The sequence below is a fragment of the Lipophrys pholis genome, assembly GCF_963383615.2.
Source record: "Lipophrys pholis genome assembly, chromosome: 2".
NCBI lineage: Eukaryota > Metazoa > Chordata > Actinopteri > Blenniiformes > Blenniidae > Lipophrys > Lipophrys pholis.
Window position 1 is genome coordinate 5,088,419 of NC_137636.1, and position 24,297 is coordinate 5,112,715.

Here is a 24,297-nt window from a genome sequence, read left to right on the forward strand (position 1 = left end):
TCTACAGCCTCAGCTCCACCTATGGTAATGAACCTTGGGTCATGACCGAAACAAAAACAACAGGAAGGAATGCTGACGTGAAGAAATTTGCTCTCGTATCTGATGAAAACTTTCCGGTATTATAACGTTCCTGGTGGTTGAAATCTTGCGAAATGACAAAACCATCCGTCAATCATCTGAGCGCTCTGGCACACAGTGCAGGGTGTGATTCATGTGGACCTGATTTCAATAAACGAGGAGCTGAACAACTACAAAATTACAACTGAAACTATTCATAAAATAAAATAAACAAGGAAGTAATTCAGCACTCAGTGACATTTCAGAATGTTCAGCTGCACGGTATGGAGTTATTACGTGAACTAAGTGAAAGTAGGGTTGATTGATAGCTGCTGTACACAGCAGAAGAAAATATAGAAAAAAGTTAGGTCCTTTGACGTATGATGTTTGAGCCTCCACTGGCGCTGTCATTCAGAAAACTGCTCCATCAGCAATTGCCAGCGGTGTAAAACAAACCGTTCAGAAAACAGTGATCCACAAACCATTCACACTGATGTGGGATTATGTTTTTATATATCATCTGCATGACTGTGGCCTGCTGTTGCTCCAGTGTGTGAAGAATATGAAAAGAACTGTAAACATCTTAGCCTGGGAGTCATCTGGAGTTTCTTTTTTGTTGCACAGGCGATACAACGTTCTGAGAGTTTCCTGTTCCGGTGTCGTGATGATGGAGGACGGGTGTGTTGTTAGTGTGTGTGCCGGCTGAGAGCAGGTATTAAGTGCATATAAAACTGCCCACGAGGCAGGTGACTCTCATGCACATCTACTGTATATGCTGGTTGGTTGGCGGCTTATTGCTGTGATCCAAACACTCACAACCCGACTCAGTTCAGTCAGGGAGGAGGAAGATTATGAGGTAGAGGAGGAGTGAAACTGCAGCCATTCTGGCTGTGTTGCTTGAAAAGGTAGGAAGTAATTTACTACATTCACAGGTTTTCCTCCTCTGCACTCGTCCAGAACATTTATTTTACAAAGCATGTTGTATAAAGTTTTATGTTTCTCAATGATGCTTCTTCACTGACAGTTTAAACCTTTATTCATTATTAACTTTTCTTCAAACTTACTCAGTATTTTTCTACTATCAGTGTCTTTACTACTTATACTGTTTTTGTCACAGTGGCTCCTCCCTTCGAGCTGGAGAGATAAAAAGCTGTGTGTGTGTGTGACTGAGTTTTTATTTGGAGAAAGGCTGTTATTACAAATCTAAATATGCATGACTATATAATACAATATATATAATATAGAATAATATAGAATATAAACAAATGTAAATGTACCAAATCTTTGCTCTTTGAAGTTAAACTCTGGTGTAAAGAATGTAGATGTAATAGATCTGCATAGATCATTTAAGATATTTACAAGATTTTATTTTTTTCCATGTGAGAAAAATAGGTTGTATCTGGATATATAATAATTTAGTTTATTATTTCTGAGTAATCAAAAGTGATGACCACAGATACATACTGCACTTATTTTGATTCATGGCTTAATTTTTATTAAATCATTTCATTACATTTTGTCAATATGACATCCTCTCCAGCTCTTATGAATATTACTGTATAATATAAAGACATCAGACAGGAAGAGTAGCAATAAATGAAAATCAAACAAGTGACAGATTTCTAACCTTTGTGTTGTTTCTTTAACTTTTCTGAAAATACTACAGACAGCAAAATGCTTGTTATTACCTTTTTGAGCAAATTGACAAAATCATTTACATCTTCATGCAGTAAGTCTTATTCTGTGACATTCATCAATATATATATACTGTATATTCATATATTTTTGAAAAGGTTTCTCACATAGTCCGTGTACATCGACAGTTTCATAAACAACGTCTGTTGCTCATTTTCAAGACACTTTACACCCACAGCATAATAGTAAGACAACTGAATGTGAAAAACAAGAACATTTAACTAGAGGAAGTTATCATCTGATTGTTTACATACTTGAAGTTTAAATTTTCATGCAAAGAAGGATAAACAACTACTACAATATAGTTTCCTCATTTCAGTATACAAACATGAGTAATATTAATTCACAACAACATAAGAATTTCTTTTTGAGCAACTTTGAACACACACATCAAATTAAAAACATCCACTTTAAAACAACAAACAATATTTTTTAAAACAGTGGATTATGTAAAAGGTTCTATCAAACAAGGTCAGTGTGTTACAACAGCATCAACTTCATTGTTTCCATCTCTTTTCATTGGACACTGAGTGAAGTTGAGAGAAACTGGCAAAACAAAACAGTAAAATAAGAATTCTTGTTGTACTTCAATGAAACATCATATTTTGAGATTACAAGTCATTCAGTATTTCAACGCCACAAGTTTTATATTTTCTTAAGTACGCATGAATCCTCTCTGATCAAAATGTTTCTTTTTTTTTTCTTCAAACAAAAACAACACTGTACGGCAAATTCTTGTTCTCGTTGGTGGCGATACACAGGAAGTACAACAAAACAAAGCAAACAAAGAACACAAAAACTAAAAAATCTAATGTCTAACATTGTGAAGGTCACTTCTAATGCTATTGTGTCCATTGTTAGTGCTTTGGGAAGTGGATGTGACAGCAGGGGACTGGTCTGGGACGAAGCATGGTGTATTCTGACTCCTATCAGAACCTGTATCTGTTGTAGAGGAACACACAGGCCAGTCTTCACTTCCATCACTTCCTGACTCCTTTTCCTTCATTAGACTTGATAGACACTGACTGGAAACACTTCAAAAGAACAAAAACAAACTTCGGGAGATGCTTTGACCCAGTCATCTTGCATCACAGTTTGAACCTTATAACACAAAATCTTAATTGTTGCTAAATTGTTTACCACTTTAACACATGAACTTTGAGGATAACCCGCTCACTGACAGGTGCCAAAATATATACAATTTCAGTTATTTTCTCTGTCTCTGATTCTTCTGTTACATCTTATCTGTACATTCACATGAATAAACTTGGTTCACTTCTCTTTTACTATCTTGTTATTTGGTATTACTCACATATGACGATACATACAAAAAAAAAAAGAGGCGTAATCAGAAAAAAAAATACATGGTAACTTTCCACTGGTGGTATATAAAGCATTATCACTATCATTGTTTGCAAAAAATGTATGATCTGAACAAAATAGAAGTACAACAGCCATTTTTAATGTATTAAATTGATTGTGTATAGTGTCTTGGCACTTTTATGCTATAAACTGTTTTTCTTTACACTCTGGGCTTCTTCTTTAACTAAGGAGCCACTCAAACAATTTTCATGTTGAGGGATTGCTTTTCTGTTCTCCAACGGTCAGAACCCATTGCCCTTTGTTCTTCTTTCTTTGCTCAGATTGTAATTTGTTCCGTTTTTATGTTGAAAGCTTCTTTCAAGCCCTTCAGTGCTTGTTCCTTTGTAATGCTCTTCCAGGCCTCTGGAACTTTAGCTGGCTTTGCTTTGTATTCTTCAGCAAATCTTTCATTGTACTGTGCCAGAACATACTTCCAGTAGTCAGAAGCCTGGATGGTGTTGTCTGGGGGAATGTTCCAGTCTGGATAGTATTCTGTGTACTCTTTGTAAGGATGATAGTTCCCCTGAGTATCTTTGTTTCTGAACTGACGATTACTTTGTACACTTGTAGTACAGAGTTCCTCCAGCAGCATTTCAGAGTCCATATACCTGTATCTTCCAAGACCTTGAGGACGATGCACAGTAGCATGATGTAGCTTGTGGCCTTTAGCTCCAGCCTCACAGGGAACTTTACAAAATGGACACTGATGTCCACAGCCAAACACACGTTGGAAAAGTTCATTGAGTGGTTTGATTGAAAGTTTGCTTAAAGTCTCAGGGACGTTTTCATTTTGTGAAAATTCATCTTCAAGTTCTTGTTTTAGTTCGGCCATTGAGCTCTTGAAGCTGTTTATAAATGTGTGGCTTGTGCTTTGGATTTGAAACAGGATCGTTTTTTCATCCTCTACTGAGATCGAGATGTCTTTAATCAGAGCTTTACGCATGTTGCTGATGAACTTTTCAATACTTTCTCTATTGTCTGGCAATAGAACGTTATTGTCTCCTTTTGAGGCTTGTTCTGTGGCGTCTGAGATTTTTTTAACGACGACCAGCAGATTGTTGGTCTTCAGTTTTCCCAGCGTGTCTTTCTCTGACAGTTTTTGTTTGATTTGCTTTAATATCCAATCCTTAACATACATTTCATAGCTGCAAATGTACTTGACAAAGCTCTTGAAGTCATTTTTTTCTAGCAGCTCCTTCTGAATGTTGTACTGAAAATAATTACGAGAACTGTACTCTGTGGAGTGAGAGCTGGTCAGTATTTCATCCACAATATCTATGTGAAGAGATTTGTTGATGTAGTCATTCACAGCAGGCTTGATGCAAACGCTGACAAAAGCCTTTGCTTTGCGTTGGCCATGATCCTTCTTCTTGTACAAATCGAGAAAGTCAGTCAGGTACTGACCTTTGTGCTTCTCTAGCTGAGCCTTTGGATCATTTTCTGACAGACATTTCTGATGCATTTTCAGAAAGTGTCTTGATGCGATTCCACAAATATGAAGCTTCAGGTCGATTTCAAACTTTGTATTTGTTTTTTGTTGCTTGGAGCATTGTGTAAGGGAATCATCAATTTTTTGCAAAAGATCTTTTGTCAAAGACTCCTGGTAGTCTTTATTTGTGTTCATTTGATGAGCTATGAACTGCTTGCAAGACTCGATGATATTGTCTGCAGCACTCTGCAGATCTCCTTTTAAATATAGTTTCATCTTTTTGATCCAGGAATCCGTATGGTCATTCTTGATTTTGAATGGATCTTTTCCTTTTTCCTTTAGGTCAGTCTTCCCCAATGCCTCATTGACATTCATGTTTGAGAAATTTTTTCTCAACTGGTTCAGGACACATGCCGCAATATCTCGCTCCTTCAGCCCATAAATACCTGCTGTGGTCCTTTCCCACATCTTTTCGAACTCCTGGTTGAGCTCTGTGTCTGACAGTGTGCGGTCTTTGCAGTCACTGAGGAGCTTCATGACCTGGTCTTCAATCACACTTCTGTATTCTTTCTGTATGTTCTGAGCTTTTTTTCTGCTGACTTTCAGCTGAAGAGCACAGTCCAGTGCCATATGCACAGAATGTTCAATGTCTTGAGCAAGACAACTGATACTGTTGAGAAACTCAACTTTGTATTTTTGAATCAGATTTATATGTCCGTCTTTTCTTTTGTAGTAATCAGAGAGCTTCTTCCTCATTAGAGTTTGTTGCTCCTTTATTTTGTCGGACACTTCAATTTTTTTGGACACAACCAAACTGTCCCAAGACTCTTGAGATTCATCGTCAGTGTTTGAGATCTCTACCTCCGCTTCTCTCTGCCAGGAGAGGGTTTCTTTCCTGAACTCCCATTCCCACTGATTGAACTCTTTGCAAAGGTTGTCATAGGCATGGGCCACAAGAGTGTTTCTGAAACTGAAGATAAAGTTCTCATATTTGACTGATTTCCAGAGACTTCTCATCCACTCTAAAAACTCTGGAATCTGTGAGAGTTCATTATTTCTATGGTCTTTCACTTTCTCCAAAAGTTTTGTCTTGAATTCCGCGACAGCTTCACTGTAACCAGTGTTCACTGATGCCATTGGTGGGGTTCCATGCCATATTCCAGGTATGTTCCAGCTGTTTCTTTCAATGTTGTAGTCCAACACATCTGTGAATGCTTTAATGGAAGGTTGCTTTTCCATTTCAGCTGCAATCAAAGTCATTTCATTGAGCTGCTCCAGGATCTGTTGTCTTTCTGTCATACACTTTGAATGAGCTGAAACTCCCCCAACATTCTGATGTACAAAATGACAAACAGTTTTTTTACCAATCCCATTCATTCTCAAAAATGCATGAGCTGTGATTTGTAGAATGTCTTTCATTTCAGTTGCGTTCTCCATTGCAATGTTAACAATAGCAACATCACTTAAACCGATGACAAAGGTTGCCAGCTGGTTGTCGTGCTCATAACTATCTTCTAGTTGTGCCAAATCAGCAGATTTCAGACCCTCTGTGTCAATGAGAACAATAAAATCACACTCCAGCTCACTTTTCAAATCTTGTCCAACTTTGAGGAAAAGCATATAAGCTCCTCTTGTGCATCTACCGCTGCTGACAGGAAACTGCACTCCAAACATGGTGTTGAGGAGGGTTGATTTTCCACTACTTTGAACACCCAACACAGTCAGTACCAAGAGTCTGCTTTTATATCCAACCTTTCTGTGGACCTCCATCAGTACATCTGTTACCCATTTCTCTGGGATGTTGGAAGCATCTCCATCCAAGAGCTCTAGAGGATATCCATCCAACAGCATTTCAGCAGCCAAACCAGGAAGACTAGATATGTCTATTGTTGTTTCCGGTGACTGCAAGGAAAACTCGTAGATCATCCCCATCTCTCTCATGTAATGCTCGATTCCTAACGAGTTATCCATCAATGCTTGCTCCAGCTCTGCAATGCCTTTTTGATCTTTCTTCTTGCATTCTTCATTATATTTCTGACGCAGTTCTGAGAGTGTCTCTCTTGAACGTGTGTCCAGTTTCAGTTTCATCCACTTAAGAAATTCATTCCTTTTCACTTTGTCTTCTGTGGAGACGTTCTGAATAAAGAGCTGCATTCCAGTCGTCAATTTGTGTTTTCGTTGTTGTTCTATGATTGCTCTTTGCTCATCTTGCAACTCACATCTTATCTCCTCTGCGCTGGATTCACCAGATACATTTAGTCTACATTCCTCCTTTTGTAGTTTTGACAGCCTTTTCCATTGCTCTCCTTGGAGAGGAACTTGTTTCTTCTTGTAATTTGTGTATTTATGTCCAATGCCCTTTATGATCTCCTCAGCTGCTTTCATTTGTTGGTCTGTCTTCATCTCATCCACAGAAAAACCAAATTCAGCAGCCGTGTCCACCATATTTACAATACTTTTTGTAGTATTGATGTCTGGGCGAGACGCCTTGATGTCTGCACAAAGTTTGTTTGACAGCTGTGCTACATTCACATTTGGGGATTTTCTTGTCACTCTGGTCATTGGAATGTTTAACTCTTTTAGTGTTGCCCTGACAGATGTCATGTCCTTCCTTTCTGTTTCATCCTTGCAGTTCACAACTAGGAAGAGTTTGGTTTCCACATCTCGCAGGGACATCAGTACTTCATGCTCATGTTGTTCAACTTTGTCCAGGAAGACAAATGTAGCATTTGACACGTGAAACAGAAAGTTAAATTCTGCACAGGACTCACTGATGTCTCCTCGCAAATTGGCAAAAGCCACTGGTTTTGGAAATACGTCAAGATTTGTTCTCCCACAAGGAAGGTACCAACAAACCTCGACCAGTCCATTGGCTATTTCTCTCTTAATGGACCCTCCCTCCATATCTCTGTGTAGGAAGATATTGTGACTCTGTTGGCCATGGCTGAGAATCTGATTCAAAAGCTGTGACTTGGATAAACTGCAGTTTTTCAGCCTCACAAAAGAGTAGAATGGTATTTTTGCTTCCACAATGCTTTTCTCAACAAACCCCTTTGATTCAGATAAGTCATGTGGACACCATTCTTTAATGATGTCACGCAAAGCCCAAAGCATCAGGGTACCTTGACTGTTGTTGCTGGAGGGGAGCAGGAGTGGGACAGACAACTGACACATTGACATCTTGAGGGCCATTTCCTGTTGCAAGACGTTGTCGGCACAAAGGAAAAGTGCAACAATGACATCAAGAGGGTTAACCTGTTTGTCTGTGCAGCCATTTTCAGTGTCAAGGTCAAAGTCAAAAAGATCAGAACTTTCCTCTTGACTGGTTGATAATTTTATAGAGTTCCTGCATTCAGCGTTGACTTTGTAGATATTTCTTAGAAAACACCAAGGTATGTCCTCAAGAGATGAAGCTGTTCGTGTATGTAAGCTGTTTTTGTTGATCTCTGTGAGACGCTGAGGAGTGAGTTTGTTGGGATGATATTTCTCCAGTCCAAGTGTTGATAGAAATTTCAACAGGGCTGTCAAAGAGCAAAAGAAATATATATATATATATATATATATATATATACAGAAATGATGAAATACATTCTCATTCATTGCAAGCTTTACACATTTTTCAACAGTTGTCTTCTTTAATAAGATATTTAAACTATGTCTCTCTTTACACCTCCAGATTTCGCACACAGCTAATTACCTGCTGACGACACTTCCATTCTGAAATTAGCAAATTTCAGCAGTTTTAGAAAAAACTAAACCATAGTATTTCTTCCATATAGTTTGTTGAGCTGAATATGTATATCATCTCAAATCTTTTGTATTAAAATATATTTTGAGTGCAAGAACGATAGGTCTACATTATACTGTAACTGCAGCATAATATTTTGAATGAAGATGTTGACACTGTTCAAGTGGTGACATATCATAGAAATAATGTCTAGTTTAGACAATTTACATGTGCAGAAATGAAAACAGGAAATAATGATTTCAGCTGAGAGTTCTGGGGATCCTCTGAAGCTGAGATTTTCAAGCAATTTCTACCTATTTTAGCTATATTTTATACAACGTACTGAGTACACCTGGAATAAAACATATTTATTGAAAATCAATGTAGGCAATTTTTCTGATATCTGCATAAAATTATTACTCTGATGAAGTGTGAGGTTTTCTGAATGTTTCTTGACTTTTTGATGCATGATCTAACAATACTACGCAGCCACGAGAACCATAGATAATGACATTGTCACAGTAAACGCAAAATACTTTCTTAGGCACATCACATTTCTTAGCAAAGTGTCTCTCTTATCTTTATCTTTTTCAACCTTTTTCTCTTATCCCTCTCTGTGACTTTTCATTGTATCCATTCCCAGCAAAATTTGTTCTTAACATCTTTGTTAATATCCGACACTGATGCTTCTTGGTCTTGTGTTAAAAACGTCATATTGCAGTAGAAAATATTGCTAACAGTGAACAAGCCGCACACAATATAGCTGATTAAGAGTGAATTGAAATGGGCATTCTCATTGGTTGGAACTTCATTCTCAACCAATGACTGATCTGTTAACTAATTCTTTGTCTAAAACACGATTCAGTTCCTGTTGTTAGAGAGACAGTGGTGGAACATTTGGTTACAACACGATTCAACAATAATCTAACCATATCTTTGATGATAGCAATAAAATATCTGGACCCCCCCCCCCCCCCCCCCCCCCCAACATTTTTTGAGATATTTTATTCCAGTCATGCAAATAACGGACATTTCAACTGAGTCACGTTTTCTTTTTATCAAATCATTTGCTACATTCAGCTGAAATGGTGATGTACTTTTTGCATTTATTGCTGATAAAATGCAGCTTTGATGCAATATTTTTGATTGTTTCCACTCTCACATTTGAAGGGGTGAAAAAGGCATATATTTATACTTGCACACAGTGTATAAATTTCAAAACTACTTGAATCATTACTGCTTTTCTTTAACAAAATGTTATGCCCTGATCATTTTCTTTTTCATTTCATCAACATTTCAATCTTTTTGGCAATATTGTGTGTACTACAGATTGTAAACTGTGCATTCTAAAGTTTGCGCTAAAAAAAGCTGAAAGAGGTGTAATGTGCTGATTAAATGTCACCTTGCAACTCCAGCATAATATCGAAATGACTTTGGCAAGTCACACTGAAATTCATAGAAAATTTAATTTGACTAGAGATTGAGACCAATTGATTACCAGCATTTACCTACTTTTAATGTGTTTTCAAAGCTGCGAACATAAACACCTTTCTTTCATTGAATGTGTGATCCACTTTTATTATTGATTTATTTTCACAGTAATGGCATAAAGTCTGGATTTGTAGTGACTACAGGCAATAAAAAAACAAAATACAATGTTGAAGTGTACCTGCATGCCCTTGTCCATCCTTTGTTGACATGATTTTTCGTCCATCAACTTGAGATTCTAAAGGAGATTATAACATTTCATTAGTTTCACAGATATCATGTAAAAAAAAAAAAATAAAAAAAAAAAAAAAGTATGACGATGCCATCTGAACAGTTCCTCTATTCCACAGTCACATCAAAAGATTTTAGTCTCTATGGCTGCATTTACATCGTCAGTGTAATGTGACCCAATTCCAATTCTTTGCTTTTATGTGACACAGATCGTATCTGCTTTTGGACACTGTAAGCTGGAATAAGACACATGCAGTCTGCCATTTGAGATGAGATACAGGCCTCATTTATATGTGGAAATATCCTGGTATGTATCAGATATGTGCCTTTGCAACCACTGTGTAACCAGGCTGATTGGATTTTCTTCAAATCTGTGACTATCTAGCTAGTTTGCCGCATATTGAACACGAGGTACATAAATGAGAAGCACGGAAGCTATCCAACAGGAGGAAAATCAGGAAGTGTGGTCAGCTGAGGAGGTCACATGGCTTTGGGGGGGATTATGGAATGTTATTTCCCGGGACTTTTTCTCTAAGTTTATTGTAATTATACCTGTTGGTTTTGTGTTCCTGTTATTGTTTGATCACCCATTGTTATTTCCCTGCTCAGTGCAGGTTATGTTGTACCCGTGTAGTGTAATTGTGAAAATCAGATATGGGTCACTTGATAAAATACATGCAACTGCTCTGTCAAAAAAATATGATGAGCACCAAGACCTGCACTGTACAGTATATATATATGTTGTGCTCCAGGTTCCAGTGAACTCCTCCAAGCATTTTCAGTGACAGAGGAGAAACACCAGGAACAATGAACAGGCCATAAACAGCAGGGAACAGGCCAAAGACCCCAGGAAGTTTCCAACCCCCAGGTTGGCAACCAATGATAATGGTCGAACCCGACCCGAACACCACAGGAGTCCGAAATTCAAGCTTGGTGAAGCTTTTCCTACCAACTGCTCTCTGCTTCTCAATCTGACCACCGAGAGAGACACACGTCTCTGCTGCTTCGGAATGGTAAAGAGGGCACCAAATAGGTCCAAGTGACAGAACCAACGCCAACCCGCTGGACGAGCAGGACACAGTTTGGACTACTCCTTCTGTTTCCTTTTTCCTTTTTTGGGGGGATTCTGGAGACGCAGGCCAGTGTATCCTCACCCCCACCCTTTCAGCTGCATTGCTGCAGCCGAAGCCAGGCCCCTGAATTCAGGACGCTGAATGCAGGTCGCTGAATTCAGACCCGGTAACAACCAGTTACCGCAGCCTCACAGAACCGCACAGGACCACGGACGGTGCTGTCCAGCACCAAACCACGGACAGTAAGAGGTTTTGTCTGGGCAGAGATATTGCTAGGTTAGCGTGAAGCTAACATGCAATGTGTTTCAATGTGCCGCTGACGAAGCCCTCGCGGCTCATATGTTTGTGTACACGCATTCACGCGCACCAACCAAGTCCAGGACTCGGGTTTTCCACCTCAGAACCAGAGGTCCAAGTGAGCTTCAGTCCACTGGAAGTTCTGCGTGGAGGAACCAGGGTTCAGAACCGAACCTCGCCAAGATTCTCTGTCTCCCCCGCTCTCATTCCCCCCTTTCCTCACTAACCCGGGTCTGCGCAGCCCTGCACTCCTGTTATCTGATCAGATAAGCTCACAGACACACACAGCTAAATGTAGCAGCCAACTGCTATCTGATGCTGCAAGACCACATCTGCCTCCCGACATCCGCTTAGAACTCCGGCGCTCAGAACTGGGCCAACGGAATCGCCTGTTCGTTACGCCCTCGATAGACTGCCTCGCTCCGAGACCGCCCTTGCGCATGCGCGCTCGACGGACGTCTTGTTTATCTGGCTGCTAAGCAACTGCCACGTACCCAGAAAGAGCGAATCAAACGCCTCTAGTGGTCGGGTGGGTCATCGCAATCCCTCTGGACGTTGACCTGATGGACGCATCAAGCCATTGCGCTCTCCCTCTGTGCGCCGCCGCACGCCCCTAGTGGTCGTCACGGTCACCACACTGACCCGCCAACGTCTACCTCCACCTGGTGGACATTCAAGGTCATCACACCCACTTACACTGACCCGTCAATGTCTGCCTCCACCTGGTGGATGCTCGGGGTCATTACGCCCATCACCCTCATCACTCCAGACCACACACACACACACACACACACACACACACACACACACACACACACACACACACACACACACACACACACACACACACACACACACACACACACACACATACACACTCTTTGTATATAGTGTTTGCTGTTTAATAGATTAGATCTCCGTGTTAGACGACGTTTGATACTTAAGTGTGTTGATTTATGAGATGGTTTCAGAATTATTGATGGATTAATAAATTTTTGTTAATAGACGCAGAATGTTAGCTGAATTGAACGATTCTTGGTGATTATTGTGTATTTATTGTTGACAATTCACTGGTTTGTAACAGTCTGTGCTTGGATCTCACACCTTCCCTTTTATTTAAGATTGTTATATTTTACGCAGAAATATTAACTAACTTAAATAAACCTTTTAAACTTAACTTTTAAGTAATTACTCGATTACTTTAGGAGTTGTTAATGAGTAAATGACCGTTTACTTCCATTAATATTTTCAATTTTTCCATAAATTACTTCCAGTGATTTCTTACTTTCAATAATCAATTACTTAGAGCAGGGGTGCTTAATACGTCGATCGCGATCTACCGGTCGATCGCAAAGGTAGTATTGGTAGATCGCGTGACATTAAAAAAATTGACGTCAGCCTATCATCCATCCCGTCTTTTGATTGATATACAGGGCAGCCAGTCAGATGACATCTGAATTTTGTCTGACACTTAGCGCAGTTGTTTGCTCATGCGCAGTGACCTAAGTGCTAACTAACTAGCAAGCTTGTCAGCGAGTTACCGCCAGTTTTCAGCCTTCGGTTTTTTCTCTTAAACCTAAGAAATGGTATAAAAATGAGTGGGGGAGCTGGACCAAGTAAGAAGAAAAAAACGTATCACTTTCATACGGAATGGGAGGAGGACTTTTTTTCACGATGACATTTTCCAAGTGCGTTTGCCTCGTCTGCCAGTCTACCATCGCAATACCAAAGAAGGGGAATGTCGAGCGGCATTTTCAGACTGTTCATGGAAAATACGACACCGAATTCCCGCCAAAAAGCGAGCTGAGAAAGAGAAAAGTGAAGGAACTGAAATCCCAGTTGTCCGGACCGCAGTCATGCTTCACGCAACAAACTTCAAAAGCGAAAGCCGCCGCCGAAGCATCGTTCCGGGTGAGTCGCATCATCGTGAATAACAAGAAGTCCTTCCAAGACGGAGAGATGGTAAAAGAGGCATTCGTCGAAGCAGCTGACTCATTGTTCCGAGACTTTAAAAATAAGGCAGGAATATTATCTTCGATCAAAGCTCTCCAGCTGTCAAGAAGTACGGCGCTGTGAAGCCATGGCTGAGGATTTAACCCAGCAACTTTGGAAGGACATCGGAGATTGCGAGTGTTTCTCACTGCAGTTGGACGAATCTACGGACGTGAGTTACACAGCCCAGATGTGCATTTTCATTAGTATGGTGTTTAGTGATATCACTACAAAAGAAGAGCTATTAACAGTACTGCCCATGAAAGAACAGACGCGAGGAGAGGACATATTTCAGTCGTTTAAAAACTTTATCGGGAAAACTCTGCTTCCAGTGTACAAATTGATGTCTATCACCACGGATGGAGCACCCGCAATGGTTGGCCGCTTGAATGGATTTATTGCAAAGTGCAGGCAGGACGATGCTTTCCCGGACTTCCTAAATTACCATTGCATAATCCACCAACAAGCGTTATGCGCTAAAATGCTCAACATGAAAGAGATAATGGATGTTGCAACGAAGATCGCCTGTTCTATTCGCGCCAGATCTCTTCAAAGAAGGTTATTCCGTGCACATCTGGAGAATGCTGACTGCGACCACTCTGCAGGAATTTCCCTCGACTAAGCCATCTCACGTCAGTGTGTAGCAACAACTCAAAGATTTCGAGAGCTCTGTCTGGAGATTAAGGAGTTTTTCCGTGTAGCTGGACATGCAGAATACACGCAACTAAATGACGGTCAGTGGCTGTTAGACTTGGCATTTTTAACCGAGCTGACTAACATGTTGAATGACCTTAATCTAGAGCTGCAAGGAAAAGACAAAACAGTGATCAATACGATCAGCTCAGTTAATGCTTTCAAACGAAAGATGCAACATCTCTCCTCAAAGCTGCAGCGCCATGATTTGGCAAACTTCCAGAACCTGGCGTCAGAGCTGGAGATGCAAGGGAAGGCCTGTGTGCAACTTGACAGTGCGCGCTACACAGAGCAGATTGACAATTGTCTGTCAGAGTTTGACAAACGCTTTCAAGACTTTTCTTTGCTCGAGCCAGTCGCTACATTCATGCGCTATCCTTTTCGGGAAGATGCTGAGGTTGATTCACTCGCATCAAAAATTGCAACACTGTTTCACCTGAACTCTTCTGGAGTAAGTCCAGAGCTCATGGACAGTTCTCGAACTTACTCACAGAGGTGAAGTACCCCAACATCAGGAAATGTGCTACCTCCTTGACAGCATTATTCGGCTCCACTTATTTATGTGAGTCAGCCTTTTCCCACATGAAGATCATAAAGTCCAAGTACCGTTCCACCATGACTGATGAACATTTGGAAGTGTGCTTGAGGCTGGCTGTCAGCAGTTACCGTTCGGACTATGCATCCCTGGCTGATTCAATTCAGTGCAAGTCATCAGAGTAAACTCGGGTAATGACAAAAAATGTACATAGTTAATTGTGTTGTGCAATATTGGCTCATGCGGTTATGCATGTACATCAACATACATTGTAGATATAAAGAATCCTCAATATATTTATAAATAAATATATGTTTTGCATTTTTGTAGTAGGTAGATCATTTTGACTTGATCATTTTATAAGTAGCTCGCATGCTGAAAAAGTGTGAGCACCCCTGACTTAGAGTAATTTAATGCTAATAACCAACCATAATCCACCCCAACATATAGAATAAGACAATGTATAAGGATTTAAAGGAGTCATATTTGTAAAAAGTGTCTGACCTCAGTTGTATGGAGGACTAAATTAGATAAATAAATACACCATTAACTAATTAATTAAAAAATAAAAAAAATGAATATATATATATATTTTTTTTTTTTATAGTTTTTTTTAAAATTTTGTCTTGTTCCTGTGTTTGTTAAACATAGTTAGGATCGTCAGATTCCATTTCTGTTTCTGTTTTTTTCTGTTTTTCTGTTCTGTTAATTAATTTCACAGTGGAAAAATAAGAAATGATAAAAAAAAAAATTGGAATGAAATATATAAATGTGTCATTAAATCATTAAATAATTATTTAAATGTTTCATCAATTAATTGATATCAGAATTAAACACTGAAATGTGTAATTAAATGTCATTAATTCATTAAAATATCAATTAATTTAATGTACATATATATTTATTTAACTCAATGATTTCATGGTCTTAATGGGCCAAATTTAAAAAAATAAATAAAACATTAAATAAATAATTAAATGTGTCATGAATTCAATTAAATTCATGAATTAAAATACCAATTCTTTTTATGTAAAAAAGCATGATTTTTTCACTATTCAATTAATTATTCCATGGTCCAGGCTTGCACTGCTTCATGAATTTATTTTATTTGTCAAACTCACCCATCAAAGTCAGTGGGCGGGGCTAACGTTGATCGAGTTAAACCTATTACTTACTAGTCTGAAGAGTTTCTAAATATGACGGTGTAGTGTGCAAGGACGGGAGTCAGAGGCGGCTGGTCAAAAGACGGTGCTAAAGCTGGCTGTTTTAATGACATTAAAGCCCTGTTTACACAACAACGTTTCACGTGAGAACACCTAATCCGCTAAAGAAAAGGAGTGCATTTACACTGCAGCAGCGGACACAGAGACAATGATGTAGTTAGTCTGCCGGGCCACTGGAGGGTGCTGTTGCTTGATTTTGTAATGAAACTACAAAGACGTGTGCATAAAACAAAACACTGTAAACGTGAAGAAAATGGAGAACAACCCGACATCCGCATGGACAGATGACACATCGGATGCTATCAGGGGTGAGTCTCAACTATTAAACTACTGATCTGGACAATAAAACTAGAAGATAAACCGCAGGTCGTACCACTACGCGGCCGCCATGTTTGTTTACAACTGGATGATCAGGAGGGAGGGGGAGAGATGTGCATGCGCAGTAACAGGCTCTGTCGCCTCCGGGCAGTCTCTGCAGGAGGGAGTTGCGCCGTGAAAGAATCTTTCCACCTTGGGAGCCGGATTAAAAACTTTGCAGATACAGTGCATCCGCTAAGTGGTGCCGTGTAAACGGACCCCCCAAAAGTGAAGAAAGTTTTGCGGATACACTCTAATTCGTTGTCGTGTAAACGGGGCCTAAGACGTTCGCTTTACAACCCCACGTAGAAGACTTCTCACTCCGTGAATCACTCACAACAGAACAAAAACAGGAAATATCCAACCGTATAAACAGTCCCCCCGGAACTCTGTAATTTAACTTAGGTTCCGTGGGTGAATTATGTAAACTCACAACAACGGCCACATAACCAGAGGATCTTCACAAACTTTAAAAGTCTTTTCCTGAGATGAGTTACCACAACAATAGCCTGCAACCAAGATTCAAATGTCACCATGTGAACCACTAGAATGGATTCCACAGTTTCAAAATACAGTGAGGCTCTACAGGAACTTTCTAGAGAGTTGGCGAGAGATGTTTCAGAGTCTAAAATCTCTCTCACCATTGAAGTGTTTCATTAGCAGGAACCAGATTTCTATTTGTATTTTGTTGGTTGCAAATAAAGTAAAAGTAGAGAAGTGATGTATAGTGTAGCAGTAGGAATCATTCTTAGTTATGTGTTGCGACAGGGACGTGTTAGTAAGCGACACCTGGGATACCCTACTGCACGGAATCTAAACTAACATGCAGCAGTTAAGCAATGAAAGTTTTTCACCTGTTGGTTGGAAAAAAGACGAGTCTGGAGTTTCTCTGTGAGTGAGGCGCAGACTTGAACATCGAGAGCCACCCAGTATATTAGAATATGTTCACTCTGCATCTGACTTTGAACCAATCAGGTGTAAGAATTGGTGCTGTCAAAAATATCGCATTGATTTAATTAATTGATTTGAAACGTTTAAGTCGCTAAAACTTTTTTACGTAATTTTGTTTACTTCCTTTTTTTTTTTTTTTTTACTGTCTCTGGGCGCAGCACCGTGACAACAGAGCAGCACAATACTGAGTGGAATAATATTAAGGCAGAAAGTTTAACTTTAAAAAGTTACCCGACGACTGATTCAGAAAGTGTAAGTCATTAGCTTTACTTTGTAAAGCTGAATTTAACAACCACAGCAAAAAAACAGGTTGCCATGTTGGCTGACCAGTAGCTACCAAACTGCTGAATGCAGGTAAAATATTAATTTCTCCTCTTTCTCTCCTTCCCTGGTTCTCCTGTATACTGCGTGCGTGTACTTGTGTGAGTGTGTGCACGCCATCTCTCTCTCTCTCTCTCTCTCTCTCTCTCTCTCTCTCTCTCTCTCTCTCTCTCTCTCTCTCTCTCTGAGTGTTACTTTTTTCTTTCTTTCTGTCTGGTGTGTGTGTGTGTGTGTGTGTGTGTATATTACAGTATATTAATGCCATTTTTTTCATGTAATAAGTTTACAACTTTGTTTCTAGAAATATTCAAATTCTCAAAGTGGTGGACCTGCACTCTAACAAAACCCAGACTTATGTTACATGTTTATTAATTAATTAATTAATGTTTTTATTATTTAGATAATTTTGGAGACAAACAGCATTCATGCAAAGCTAAAAGGAAGTTATAAAAATAGTCTTTGAATTTAAATATAGTCTCTGTGTGTTGAGTCGACACTAATTCCGTGGTTTTCCCTGAATAAATATTCATTACAAGCTTCAGTCTTCAGTAGAACAACAATGCGATTAATTGCAATTAATTGCAGAAAATTGTGCAATTAATTAGTAACTTTTTTTAATTGATTGATAGCACTAATAACAATCCACCCACTGACTTTGATGGGTGAGTTTGACAGATAAAAATAAATCATACATCACCGGACCATGAAATAATTCATTAAATAGTGACATAATTAAAAGGTTTTTTTTACATAAAATGAATTCATATTTTAATAAATTAATGACACATTTATATATTTAATTACAATTGCGGATCCTCTTTAACCTATAGAAACACTGTCACCTGAGGAGGATGACAGCCCTGCCATTGCAGAGACGAAGAAGACACAGACAGTGTAGATCGATAGCAGATGGGAGCTGACAAGTTTCGATCCCAGCAGCTTTTATCTCTTTTCCCATTTTCTTATCGGTTGTTAAAAATTATTTTTTCGTATTTTATTATTGTTCCAGATGTATTGATCGGAACTGAAATTTACATCATAGCGTTGACCAATCAAAGCTTATATCAAAATATATGGTACAATCAACAGGTTTTCTTTTCAAATATGTACCTGTAAGTGTTTGTTTTTTCATTGTTAAAATTGACATATGGTTCCTTTAACTCCTGAGATTTTTTAAAAATTCAAATTTTTTTTTAACCCCTTTAGTTTTACTTAAGCCCTTTTATTTGATACATAACCAAAGCAACTTTTGCAATACTGTACTTTGTGGAGCAGTTGTAAATGATCAAATCATAATTTAAATAATATAATAAAGATCAACTGGATTTCACAGTATAATATATTTTAAACAGCAACTACATAATCATTGTATCATAAACAAAAACTCAAAAGTAGAAAATCAAATAATATGAGCAAACAAACATCCACTGAAACTTACCATGGATCTGGTGACAGGAAACTACTGCTGCTGCCTGTGTCAGCTCCGACATTCATTCTGCAAACATAAAGGGGAAATGTCAACTTTGCTATAACAATCAGTATGTTTTCATAGTAAGAAGACTTAAACTTCATAGATCAGAAGAACGAGATTCGAGAGGAAGAATGTCTTCCAAAACCTAATGAGAAATATAAAAACCACCTCCTTAGTTTCACTGAAGCCTCTTTATTTTTCTCATAAATAAAGCAACCATAGCAATTCTTTGATGGATTGGTTACAAATAAATATATAGATAAAAAATAATATTATAATAATGATGAACTGCATGTTATAATATAGTATCTGTGAAACTACATAACCACTTAAAAACTTGTGTATTGAAAATAAAATAGTTTTAACATATGCATCTCTTCTGGAACTTACCTTGTATCAGGTGGCAGTAGACTGCTGCCGTCTGGGCCCGCTCTCTTTTATTTAGTCAGCAAACAGAAAGGGAAAATATCAAGACCACTGGAGTAATCAGTTCCCTCCTCCCTCTTTTAAATTTATCAAGATAAAATTTCTTGTGTCAGCATGCTAATAGGTAACTAGTGTGGTTTGGTGTTATAAAACCAGTCTTGTGTAAGTTTATAGCCACTTCCATATTGGCTATAAACTTACACAAGACTGGTTTTGTAACTTAGATAACACTGATTTCATTATTAGTTTCAGCCATTAGTTATTTTCTTAAAAAATAATGAACCTTATTTAATGGTGGCTGCAACATAACAATTGTTTGGGAAACTAATATCTTTGTGGGGATTCACGACTCCACAGAGGAGGCTCTCTGTCCCTCACAGGCAACTGGGTCCTTCCCCTCTCCCGCACTGGACTGCTTTCCATTAGTGCAGACGCTAGCTCAGGGGCATACATATAGTAGGGAGATCCAAGAGACTAACTTTTCCACCAAAACCGAATTGTCGTACTGCAGTAATCTTTCTTCAGGATTAAGCATAAAACGGCTTGATTTTAGGTTGGTGGCAAGAGCCAGGAGTCTATTTGGTTTATCACCATGTTCATATGTGCTGCGGGAGTGCAACATAAGACATTCAGCTTCAGATGTTGAAGTGAGGTCGAATTCTGTTTGTAAATCAAGTCAACATTTATGAAGAGCTGAAATTGGATTAATGGAATATTGTTGGTCCATATTGGATATTTCTGAGACGTTTATCTATTCTAGATTTTCTTTGTTTATTTTTATGTGCCAAATAGGATCTGATTTGTCCACCTAAAGAAGCTTTTAAGCAATCCCAGAGTATTCTACAAGGAACAGCCCCATTATGATTTATGGCAATGGAGTCCTCAACAGTGGCCGAAAAAAATCATTAAATTTATCTTCTGATAGGAGCAGAGGGTTGAATATCCACAGCCCTGAACGTGGCCTGGCGGACAGCTGAATATCCACACAGAGGGGGGCATGATTTGAAATAACAATAGCATATGTTCAGCTTTTCACTTTGGGGAGAAGCCCATTCTCAATGAAAAAATCATCAATGCGAGAATATGAGTGGTGCCTTTGTAGAAAAAAAGAACTGCTGTGTTTGGGGATTGTGGAACCTGCGAGGGGTGAGCAGCCATTTTTTGACATGAAGTCAGAGATACATTTTGACATTGAAGAGACACTCTGAGTTTTGAGATTAGACCGGTCTAAAGTCTTGTTGGGCTTAAGATTCCATTGTACGGCTCCAGAAGATTCTCCCCCAGAGTAGAATCACCAGCAACAATGAACAGCGTCTCCTCTGCAAAATCATCTGCCTCGCTGTGCACTCCTGCAGCTGAAGCCAGGCCTCTGAATTCAGGACGCTGAATTCAGACCCGGTAACAACCAGTTACCACAGCCTCACAGAACCAACAGCACCACGGACAGTGCTGTCCAGAACCGGACGGTGAGAGAGCATTTGTCTGGGCAGATATATTGTTAGATTAGCGTGAAGCTAACATGCAATGTCTTTCAATGTGCCGCTGAGAAGGCTGCAGCATCTCATATGTTTGTGTACGTGCGTTCACGCGCACCAACCAAGTCCGGGAATCGGGTTTTCCAACTCAGAGCCGGAGGTCCAAGTGAGCTCCAGTCCACTGGAAGTTCTGTGTGGAGGAACCAGGGTTCAGAACCGAGCGTCGCCAGAATTCTCTGTCTTTCCCTTGCCCCCCCCCCCCCCCCCCCCCCCCCCTTTTTTTCTACTAACCCGGATCTGCCCGGAGCCCTGCGCCCCTGTTATCTGATCAGATAAGCTCACAGACACACACAGCTACATGTAGCAACCAACTGTTATCTGTTGAAAGACCATATCTGCCTCCATCACCAGAGTTCTAATTGCATGTCCCGACATCCACTTAGAACTCCGGCGCTCAGAACCGAGCCAACAAAACCGCCCATTCGTTACGCCCTCGGTAGACTGCCTCGCTCCGAGACCGCCCTTGCGCATGCGTGCTCGATGGACGTCTTGTTTATCTGGCCGCTAAGCAACCGCCGTGTCCCCAGAAAGAGCGAGTCACGGTCACCACACTGACCCGTCAACGTCTGCCTCCACCTGGTGTACGTTCGAGGTCATCACACCCACTCACACTCGTCACTCCAGACCACACACACACACACACACACACACACACACACACACACACACACACACACACACACACTTTGTACATAGTGTACATAGATTCTTGGTGATTATTGTGTATTTATTGTTGACAATTCACTGGTTTGTAACAGTCTGTGCTCGGATCTCATTCCTTCCATTTTACTTAAGATTGTTATATTTTATGCTGAAATATTAACTAACTTAAACTTTTTTACAAACGAGACTGATATTTTGGTATTAGCTATTTCCAGTTTATCTGGTGGTGCCCCAATTTATTATTAATACATAAAACATAACACATTTATGCAAATTAATAATTTTTTATTAATAAATTAATTTTTAAAGTAATTACTCAATTACTTTAGGAGTTGTTAATGAGTAAATGACCGTTTACTTCCATTAATAATTTACATTTTTCATAAATTACTTTCAGTGATTTATTACTTTCAGTAATCTATTACTTACAGTAATTTAATGCTAATAACCAACCATAAATCCCAACAGTATGGTTCATGACACAGTTCAGGTCACCCCAAAAAATGAACGAATGGCGGTTTCGTGCATGAATTTTTTTCAGAAAGTCTTAACAAATTGAGGGTCAACAAAATTGGGAGAGGCTGCCAGTGGGGAATCCAATATGGCCGACAATATGGCTGCTTTCTTGTGATCGCCGCCACATTGTTCTGCCATTTTGTTCTGAATCACCACCACAGCGCCACTCTTGGTGGGAGGCGAGAGTACATGATCCGCAGTGCGACCGTACTTCTCCAGAATTGAAACCCCGCCAGTGCAGTATCAAGATGGTGGCTTACGGGCGCTGACATACTTGTTAGCGGTCGTCGCCATAATTGCTAACGGTCAGCGCCATACTACTCTCAAAATTGAAACCCCGCCAGTGCAGTATCAAATAATGGCGGCGTATGGGCGCTGTCATACTTGTTTGTGGTTGCCGCCATACTTGTATTTGGTCGCCGCCATATTTAAAAGGCAGAATGACGTCAGTGGCTAAAGTTACGTCATGGCTTCATGGGTCATGTTCAGTTCTGGGAAGCACAAGTGCACTGGAAGGTACCATATGAAAGTCCAGGCTGGCTTATATAACTAACGGCAAACATATGAGTTACATATTCGGTGCATAACAACTGATAAGATAACACCAGATTAAGTACAAATCATCGATGACCAGAGGCCCCTCATCATAAAGGGGTGGATCATTAACTTTTAGCCTGAATTTGAAGCACTGCATATTTTATGATCACACACAAGAAGGACAGAAGAATATAACATATAAGACACGTTATATAGGAAAAGACACTTCAGACTCCAGAAGGAGTCAGTCTATGAGAAAAACTCAGGGCTCTAAACTGAAACAAACTGAGGAGTTCCTGCAAATTCATATCTGACATTAGTGCAGCCAAAAAAAAAAGAAATAAAAAAACGATTTAACTCATGCTGCATTGGGTTAAGAGCAATATAAACAGCGGCTAAAGTAAAGAAGGAAAGCTTGTACAGATGCATAAAGTTAGTCCTTACTTTTTAAAATTTCCAATGTATGCCGTGGCCTCTTTGTGAGCTCTGAACTCCTTTTCGATGCCATCATCCGTGATGCAGAGGCGAGCTGGATACAGCAGTCCAAACTGTACACCCGGGATCTCACGGAGCTGGCGTCGGACATATTTCAACAAAGCAGGAGGTCAGTGTGGTCAGGGAAGATGGGGATGGTCATAATGCCAAACCTAATCCGTTTCAGCTCCCTGGCCAGGGGAAAAATCTAGAATCTAAAATCTTAAATCGAGATCTTTAAGTATATTTTATCTATATTGATATAAATGTACCAAACTGTATGTGCATGATTGATTAAAAAAAAAACCTGAAAGGAGACAAAGCTGCTTGTTAGAATTTATAAAGATGTAGTGTATGTTATGTATGACTAGCAGACTGATGTGTTAATAGTAATATAACTACTGCTCTTTCAATTTGTATAACCAGCAATCTTGATGACATTCAATTGAACTCAATTTATGGGCTGTTTGTAGTGAGTGCTGTTCTTCAGTGCAACCACTAGAGGGCAGCCTCTTACAGCGTAGCAAGTCAGAGAAACACTGCTTCAGTGTCGAAGTTATTATGGTTAATGGAGAATCATATTAGAGGCTGTAAATTGCTGCAGCATTGAATTGCATTGATATATTCAGAATGGGTTTTTATAAATCTCTATTTTCATCATTCTGATAAGCAACAGTATTCAAAATCTCTCAGTCAGTTTAAACAAAAATTCATGACTCTAAATCACAATGATCTATTACAGGACAGGTGACTCTAAAAAAGTTTGCAGTAATGTGTTCTCTAATGCTTGGAATAAAGTACTCTCATTTTGGGAGTCATGTACTAGTATCACCATCACTGATCACTATCATCAAATTAGATCAAAACAATCCAGTTTTAGTGAGTAAATCATTCATTACTTTACACATACTTCAAAACAGTTAAACAGAAAGTTCTATATTCTGCTCACAAAGATCCTGCCCCAAGAGTTACTATTTAATTAAACTCCTGTTAACTGGAGGAAAAGTGCCTCGTATCAATAACAACAGCCCATATCCACAGTGGCAGCGATCCTTTAACAGCCTTAAATAAACATGAGCTTTCTTTCATGAGAGTTGTCTACTGCCGTCTGCATGTTGTTGATTCCTGCTGAACTTGATGAGTGAAACGCTCATTACTAACCCACACAGTGCTTTCAGCTCAGCTCACCTGTCACAGCAACACGACAATAATGCAGCCATGAACCTCATCATTCAGACATTGTA

General features: G+C 39.4%; 1 protein-coding gene across 1 annotated transcript; it reads right to left on the reverse strand.

Annotated features, from left to right (window-relative positions):
- Positions 1-2,417: 2,417 nt before the first annotated feature.
- LOC308106521 (up-regulator of cell proliferation-like) lies at positions 2,418-19,345 on the reverse strand. Its single transcript, XM_080458320.1, has 4 exons — positions 19,293-19,345; positions 18,870-18,926; positions 9,940-9,996; positions 2,418-8,064 (listed from the first exon to the last, which is right to left on the reverse strand). The coding sequence occupies exons 2-4, from the start codon at positions 18,919-18,921 to the stop codon at positions 3,392-3,394; spliced, it is 4,782 nt and encodes a 1,593-aa protein (XP_080314446.1). The 5' UTR covers positions 18,922-18,926; positions 19,293-19,345; the 3' UTR covers positions 2,418-3,391.
- Between the last annotated feature and the right edge of the window lie 4,952 nt (positions 19,346-24,297).

Bases quoted from the DNA above. Each gene is read 5' to 3' on its own strand.
- LOC308106521 (XM_080458320.1), bottom strand. From the start codon at position 18,921: ATGTCGGAGCTGACACAGGCAGCAGCAGTAGTTTCCTGTCACCAGATC. The intron at 9,997-18,869 runs GTAAGTTTCAGT...AATCTCCTTTAG, and splicing joins TTCCTGTCACCAGATCCATG to AATCTCAAGTTGATGGACGA. The intron at 8,065-9,939 runs GTACACTTCAAC...GCTCTTTGACAG, and splicing joins GGATGGACAAGGGCATGCAG to CCCTGTTGAAATTTCTATCA.